The sequence below is a fragment of the Elephantulus edwardii genome, unplaced genomic scaffold (genome assembly GCF_000299155.1).
Source record: "Elephantulus edwardii isolate Elephantulus edwardi_28Jun2011 unplaced genomic scaffold, EleEdw1.0 scaffold00040, whole genome shotgun sequence".
Classification (NCBI taxonomy): domain Eukaryota; kingdom Metazoa; phylum Chordata; class Mammalia; order Macroscelidea; family Macroscelididae; genus Elephantulus; species Elephantulus edwardii.
Window position 1 is genome coordinate 16,395,657 of NW_006399790.1, and position 8,791 is coordinate 16,404,447.

General features: G+C 37.1%; 1 protein-coding gene across 1 annotated transcript in view; it reads right to left on the reverse strand.

The window, feature by feature from the left end:
- XIAP (X-linked inhibitor of apoptosis) overlaps window positions 1-3,780 on the reverse strand; it is a 13,377-nt gene extending 9,597 nt beyond the window's left edge. Inside the window, exons 1-3 of the mRNA XM_006885060.1 lie at window positions 2,910-3,780; window positions 1,590-1,689; window positions 235-313 (exon numbers count right to left, since the gene is read on the reverse strand). Of these exons, the coding sequence (XP_006885122.1) occupies window positions 235-313; window positions 1,590-1,689; window positions 2,910-3,780 (1,050 nt within the window). The remainder of the gene's footprint in view (window positions 1-234; window positions 314-1,589; window positions 1,690-2,909) is intronic.
- Window positions 3,781-8,791: the final 5,011 nt, after the last annotated feature.

Consider the following 8,791-nt stretch of genomic DNA (forward strand, 5'->3'; position numbering starts at 1 on the left):
TGAGCTCTGGTGGCCTAATGGCGAGAAGCTGCACTGCAATCCCAGAGGTTCATGGCTTGAATACATCAGCTGCTCTGCTGGAGAAGGAGGGACAATCTTCTCCTGTACCAGTCAAATCTGATTTGACTGTACACATACAACACACACAACTAATAAAATTTTTTAAAAAAGAAAAATTAATGGTAAACAAACTATGCAATGTTTGAAAAATATATTTTGTAATATGTGACTTACCAAAGACTCCTCAAGTGAATGGGTTAAGTGAATATTGTTTATATAGTCATGTCCCTTCTCTTCTAACAGGTATTTACACCTAAACAATTTAAAAAAATATAAACTTTGGTATAGAGCAAGTTAGTAAAATACAAATAAAGATAGAATTATATCTTAATTCCAAACTTGGTTTTGGTATTTCTAAGAAACCACAAAATAAAATGCTACCTAATTTACATCCAGCTGCCACTCTTTCATTTAACTCTATTTATGCTAATGTGAGTATACCAATAAATACCAACTTGAGATTGTTCAACTTTAGATCATGAGTTATTACATTACCACCTTGATATTATAAAGTTTTACATAGTTAATCTTCTTAACAGATTTTATTTAGAGAATTAACCAAGTGCACCTTTTAAAAGAATTCTTAAGGCTTTTCAATTCTGTTTATGGTTAAGATTTATTTTCAAATAATCAATCTGAAGTTTTAAGTTGTTCTTTAATAAATGAGATGGCAGAGACATCTAGGGTATGTTCTCATTCTAGTATGCCACTGATTTTAGGAAGCATGATTATTTTAAGTGTATCATGCCCATTAAAGTTTAAGATGTGTCCTGATTTCAGAGATTTTAAAATGTGAACAGTCATGTATCTGAGAATTGATAAGAATACAATAATATTTCCTATAGTTTGAGTTGTAGTGTTGGAGAAGAGTGCTGACTGACTATTCCATGGACTGACAAAAGAACAAACAAGGCTGTCCTGGAGGAAATGGAACCAGGGTGCTCCTTAGAGGAAAGGATGGTGAAATTTCATTTCACATACTTTTGAAATGTTGTCAGGGCCAGTCCTTGGAAAAGGACATTATTCTATCAAGGGGGGAGTCAGTGAAAGAGAAGATCTTCAACAAGCTGGATTGACAGTTACTGTAACAATGGGTTCAAGCATATGAGACATATTGTGAGGATGGCACAGGACAGGCTAAGGTTCAGATCTCTTGTTCATCTGGTTGCTGAGTCACTTAATTTGACAGTATCTAACAACAATGGGTTCTTAAGGAGTATCTTTGAGAACATAAATACACACCATGAAAAAGGTTTTTTTCCAAACACAAATGTTATTATACATTCTTGAATTTTCTACTCAGAAATGGAATAACATGAACAGCACAGCTATGATACACAAATAATGAATAACCTGGGAAGGCTTTGGTGTTCCCCTCCCTTATAAAGTAGGTGACCCCATTTTTTTAAAAATGGTGCGAATTCAAGCTATAGTGAAGGTAAAAATAGCGGAGGTGAAAAGTAATTCAAGTCTTCTCACTGCACACTGTCCATCTTGCCTATTACTGAATAAACATATAAATATCTTACCCTGGGTACCACTTAGCATGCTGTTCCCAAGGGTCTTCACAGGGCTTCCAATGAGTTAGCCCTCCTCCACAGTGAAAGCACTTCACTTTATCTCCCTCACCTAAGAATCAAGTAAAAACGTAATTAAGCATATCTAAATTGCATGATAATCACATGGTGCAAGAAATTATATTCAAATGTACATTTAAATAAAAACAATATCATTTCAGGAGCAAAGTAACTAAATTCAATTTGAGATTTATAAAAGCAGACAAATTATATATATTTTTTAAATTTATTTTTGTTATATGTTTTCTTAATCACATAAGCCATGTAGATAATTTATACTGTAACTGCTTTCTTGAACCATAAAGCTTTAAGCTATATTCCAAGCATTAGTAGCAATAAAATTTAGCATAGTAAAATTACAAGACACGTTTGATTCTAAAAATGAGTCAGCTGTATCATGGACGCCTTCCTGACAAATTTACATAGTCAATTAGGGAGCTCTGGTGGCCTAGTAAGGAGCTGTGCTGCCAAACCAAGGCATGTGGTTTTAATTCACCCACCAGCTACTCAAAGATGGCCAGTCTCTGAAAAGCCATTGGAGGGTCAGCTATGAGTCAGTTCTAACTTGATGGTACACAACAACCAAACAAAAAAAAAATACACATTTAAACCAACAAGATATTAATATAGGAATGCTTTGAAATGTATATCTGTCATTGTAATGTGCCCTCAAATTGGAAACAACTCACAGCTGATCCTCCAGCAGGTTTTGAGAGGCTGTAAATCCCATGGGAGAAGAATACAGTTCTACATAATAAATGTGGACATAATTTTAATATCAAACTAAATTCTCTAATGTTAACACTTTATTTTAATATATATGCCTATTATACGTACTGGCATACATACTAAGTGCTCAGTAAATGATAGCTAGATTCATTCTTCTATTAGACTTCTACTATCATCCCTTTCCTAAAAACAATGACATGAAGATAAAGTGACTCACAATATGCTAGTCCTATTTATACTAATTAATTACACAACAGGCTCACATAAGGATTCACAGAAAAAAAAATAAACAGACAAAAGGTACTGGTGTACTTTTTTTTAATTTAGGTTGTTTATTTTTCATTTCAATGAACATCTACAGAGATTTTGGGATTCCATTCATTCATTGTTGCACCCTTCTCCCCGCACAAACCCCTCCCCCCTCCCCCCCATTTGCTCCTCTCCTTGAAAAGCAAAAGAAAAACTCCTTCATTGGTGTACTTTTTTTGAGACATGGCATAGTTGAAAAACTATTTATTAGAATACTTTTATAATAAGGTTTACCTAAAGCGTAAAATCCAGCTCTTGCAAGTTGCTCCTTGTTAACTGAGTATATCCACGTCCCAAAAGTCGTGATCCGGGCTTCATAATCTGCCATGGTTGGATTTTTTGGAGAATTTGCTGAATCTTGGGAATTTCTATCAGAGCTCAAAGCATCAGACTCACTTCGAGTATTATTAACATTCCGGCCCAAAACAAAAAAGCAATTAGGAAAATGCCGCCTGTGTTCTGACCATGCCCGATCACAAGGTTCCCAATTTCTTAATTTTCCACCACAACAAAAGCACTGTACTTGATCATCTATACCTGTGTAGTAGAGTCCAGCACTAGCTAACTCTCTTGGACTTAAGTGGGCATAGTCTGGCCAGTTCTGAAATGACTTTAATCTAGCTTCTTCACTACACATTTCAGGGTTCCTTGGGTACATGGTGTCTGATATATCTACAACTTGTCCCGTTCTCAAAAGATAGTCTGCATGCGTCTCAGATGGTCTGTCTAACAGAAAATTATTTCTGGTTCCCGGAGAGTTTTCAACTTTGTGTTGACCATTTTGAATACCAAGATTTGTAGGCTGTGTAGCATTATTTTCAAAATAAAAGCCATTGATAAATTTGCAATTTGGGGATACTTTCCTGTGTCTTCCAACTGCTGAGTCTCCATACTGCCACCTATCTACTGCTGCACGACAGCTAAAGCACTGTACAGTGTCTCCTTCACCGGTGTACAGAAATCCAGCCCGGGCCAGAGTTGATGCTGATACAGGACTACTACTTGGAAAACTAGCAAAAGTTTTTAATCTACTGAACTCTTCTATGAATTCTTCATCTTTATTGATGTCTGCAGTTTTAGAGCCGTCAAAACTGTTAAAAGTCATCTTCTCTTGAAATTAGGACTTGATCACCTATCCTAAAAGAGAGCATTAGGAAACACAATATGCTCAGTATTAGGAGCTAGCAAATTATTCACTGATAAGAAAAATAATTATTCTACCTCTGTGAAGTATTCCAATTCTACAGACTCAAGTTCTACATTACAACATGATTCAAATCAGAGTAAAAACTAGTATTTTTTAATGTTTATACATTAAGATAAAAATGAACTTAAATTTGAGGAACTTACTTTACATAAATATTGAAAACTACAATAGAATTATTAAACAAGTAAAATCATTAATTAGTAAAAACATTAAAGCATAATGCATGCAGATTCTTTGAGTCTGCATAATTTTTATAATGAATCATTGTATATTTGAAACATCAAAGTTCAATTTTTATTACTAAAAAAATCCAAATGTTTAGGATGTTAATTATTTGTAATTTTTTCTTATTTTTTTGCTTAGTAAAATATGTTGTATCCACAATATTGGTTTCAATGTGTGCTGAGACCATCAAATGTTTCTGCTTTTCATGCATAAATAAGAGTCTCTCCTTATATTTCCCTCCCCTGGAAATTAGATAACTTAAGATGTGAAAAATAATACTGCCCTCTAGAGTGTGGCTCAGAAAAATCCCAAGTATCTACAGATCTTAACTGCAATTACTTTAAAAAGGGGAGAAAAAGAAAAATCTCAGTCAAGGAATAATTTGTTCAAATGGGAAAGTAGTACGAATACAGCCTCATTAAAGATGCAAATCTGGAGCTCTGATGGCCTAGTGGCAAGAAGCTGCACTACAATCCCAGAGGTACACGGTTCAAATCCACCAGATGCTCGCAGGAGAAAGAGGGACAATCTCCTCCTGTACCAGTCAGATCTGATTTGATGGTACACACAAATAATAAAATTTAAAAAAAAAATTTTTTTAAAAGATGCAAATCTAATATCTATATATGTAATGGTTAAACTGGACAAAACACTAAATGGAACTGACTGGGTTATGAGAAATTACCAGATAACTAATTCTCCAAACCTGGACACTTCTGAAAATGAAAAATTACATCATTAATAGTTACACTGGGGGGGGGGGGCTAGTTACACTGGAAAAATGGGAATAAATCCGAGTTTCTACAGGTAAACCAGCACATATGGTCACTCAAGCTCGTTTTTGAACACATGTTTTAACCAAAACTATAGAAAGGCTACCAAGCCGAAGGTGGTATAGCACTGGTCTGTGCGTTGCTGTACAGAGGTAGCTTGTGGTTGCTGGGATGCTGAACACTGTGACGGTGATGTGCCAAACATGGTAATGGGTACCCATGGTGGACAGTGCTGGCTGGAGTTTCCCAACTAAAACAAGCCTGGAAGCAGGAGCGGCATCCACTTCCGAAACAGCTTGCCTCCAGAAACTTTATGTACGAACAGTGCTCAGGCCTTTTGTTCACAGGGTCATTATGAGTCGTCTACACTCGAAGGCACCTAACAACAACAAACAACATAGACAGGCCTGTAAGATGAAAGTAACACCCCTTACAACAATCAACCATGTTATCAAATGGGTAGCATTTGCTTAAGCATAGGGTTCTGAAGGGAGGTAGAGGCAAGGTGGCAAGAATGGAGATTGCAGTCAATGTAATGAAACAAATATACACAAAATGCTGCATGGAAAAACCAGTGTGCTCTGTACACTTGCTAAACTCACAACAAAAAGCTAAAAAAAGAAAAAGAATTTGCACAGTGCTAAACTGGGTTCCTCAGTACATGCTTGGCAAATGCAATATAAAAGAATGGTCACAAAAACTCAGTCTCTACTTTATATGCATTTGCTGTTTTCTTTAGGTAAATTAGCCAGCTCCTTTTACATTATCCTGGCACGATACACCACTGGAACATCATCTCTCTTGGAGTAATGTTCAATACAAGGCTTCTCTCCTGCAGGCTGGGAATCAACTTCAGTGTTTACAGGCCAAATAAATTATAATGGTATTAATATATATGTCAAAAACCTAAGTTACATCTGCAAACAACAAATTTTAGAAGATCATCTCTCTGATTTTTTAAAAATTTTATTTTTTTAAATAATTTTAATGAACATTTACAGAGATCTCTCTGATTTTTAATTATCTAGTTTCCTAGATGTCTGGGAGATCTGCTGGTCTAGTGGCAAGAAGCAGTGTTGCAATCCTTGAAGGCATGAAGTTGTAGGCCACCAGCTGCCCTGCAGAAGGATGGGCAATCTCCTCCAGTGCAAGTAACTGCCTCTGAAAAGCTGTCAGAGGGTCAGCTATGGATCAGTTCCAACTCTACCGCATACAACAACAACAACCAGATGTCTAAAAAAATATTCTGACGCTAAGGCTTTCTGTTAAATCAAGATGACAAAATCAAGAGTAAAATACTCTAAGGCCTGATATAGACTGAAATATCAAAATAATAACAAAACCCAAGGCCTGATGATAGGAGGCTGAAATTTATATGACAAAGTTTCACAGGGACAAATGTAATATCTTATCCCACTAAAACTCACCACTGTTATTGAGTCAGTTCCAATTCACAGCAGCCCTCTACCAGGGAGGAGAATGTCCATCTCCCCCCCACACACACACAGATGTTGGATTAAGACTACAGGGGGTTTGCAGCCTTTGCGTTAGCAGCACAAACACAGTCACACATCCCAGGTACCCTCCTCTGCCCCTCGACAGTGTTCCAAAATCTTCCAGTCTAGTTGATATAATAAAAAAATTTAAAAACTTGCACAATTAATGGGAAATGAAGACTTGGTTTGGAAATAAGTCACGTGATGTTAAATCACCAGATTAAAACCGTAGGGTTTTACCTAATTACAAATTCATTATGAACCAACAGCATGTGGCTATTAAAAAAAACTTACCAGTAAAATCAGAGTGTATTAATGTCCAGATGTGTAATATTCAGACCTAATTCACCTTCTCATTAAATATTTCTCATTCCAAATACATTTTAGAAGGGACATTAATAAAGTGTAATGTACTTAGAGAGCAATTAGAGTGATAAAAATTATGGCATATGAAAATTACACTGTATAAACAACTGGAATAGCTGAAGATGCTTATCTTAAAAGGGGAAAAAAAGGATGGTGTGTTAGAGAGAACAGAACATCCTGTTTAGATAGTTAAAAGGCTACTATGTAGAAAAAGGATTAAATTTTTGCTAACTTGAGGACCAAACTGAAGCCAATGAATATAATTCTAGTCAGTAGATTTTAACCTAATACAAGGATTGCCTTTTCAACAATCAATAGCAGTATAAAATGGACTGCCATGTCGATTCACAGGTACACTCTATCATTGAAAGAGACTGCTGCATGGACTAGGCAAGACTAAATATACAATATTCCCAAACCTGTAATTATTCTGAAAATTATTGGTCAATATGACCCAAACATATAAAAGCTACCAACCCTGAGGTGCTAATTTTTCTCTCTCAGGTCAATCAAAATAGATCGAAGTGCAAGATCACAATAGTGGATATTACGTAGAGTTCAAGCAGCCATTTGTTTTGGATAATATTAGATACACTCCATCATTCAACCACAGGAGAAGAATCTCTACTTGAAGGTTTCAACTAGAAAGCTCATTTTCTCAGGGTTTATTTCCAAAGTAATAGTTTTGAATTCAAGGTCTGAAAAGCGTTTATTAAGAGCACTTAACATATACATAACAGGAGTTAGCTTTTGAAGGGTGAGAAAACAAAACTGCTAGAGTGAGGAAGAGTGAAAAGGGTGAAAGATAATCTGACCAAAAGCAGTAACACTGGAGTAGGAACGTGGCATTAAAAGAAAGGGATGTGGACAGGTTACAAAAACCCACACACAAATATCCCACAAGTAAGTGAAATGAAGACAGAAAAATGATATTGCACAAATGTACAATACGTACATATGGAGCATGGAGGTGTAAATTTAGAAAAACATGGGGCATAAACTGCTGAGGAAAGGTGAGGAAAAGGTTTTAGATGTGAAAAGCATTACAAAGTAATTCAAAGCTTCTTTGTGACTATGGTCTTTGTACTAGATAAGCAGAAAGCAGGAAGATGGAGAAAGGAGATGTTAAAGAAAATGAGACCAACTGGTTAAAATCTTGAGAGGGTCTGTAGCTGGAAAAAGACCAAGCGTTATATTAGGCCTGTGTTGGTGTCCAGTGTTAGGGGAAGCAATCACATGAAGAGCAAAGGAGTGGATGTGCTCCTTGTCCCTGCTGTGTCCCTCTATTCTTCTCTACTGGAGCCAGAACAAAGGAAGGAGTCCTCACCTTGCCCTTGTCAGGCTGCCTATGGCGAGAGGAGTATAACAGTGGAGCCCAGACCCATGCTTTCCTCTCGAGGTGCATCTTGTGAGGTTTTGGCACTTAGGCAGCACCTGTGCCAACCCCACGCTCCAGCAGGGAAACCAGTGCTGAACAAGAACTGTGGTCACAACGCCAGTCACCACCAACACAGAGTGGGCTACAGCTACCTAAAGGGGAAGAACAGATTTGGGCCTAAACTTGGGAGGTAATTTTTATGAGAAAGAGCATAATTTGGAAATTTTTACATGCTGTGCATCTAAAAACTGACAATTAATAAAAATGACAGAAGAATCAACGCCTTTGAGTTGTGGTGTAAGAGTACTGAATATCTATCACACGGACTGCAGAAAGAATGAACAGGTGGGAATAGATATGGCCAGAGTGCTCCTTGAAGGTAAGGATGGCTAAACTTCATCTCTCCTACTTTGGACATGTTGCTAGGGAAGGCTATTCCTTAGAAAAGGATTACCATGCTTGGAAGGGTGGAAGGTCAGCAAAAAAAAAAAAAAAGAGGAAGATCCTCAGAGATAGACTGATACAGTGATTACAGATAGGGGCTCAATAGTGTCCAACCCCTGCGCTCCTTGTCCCCTATTCCCTTGCTTTCCTCCCCTTCCCCCACCCCCCTTGCAGCTCCACAACCCCCACCGCAGCCCTGTGACCTCTGTGACCTCGGGGCACCACCT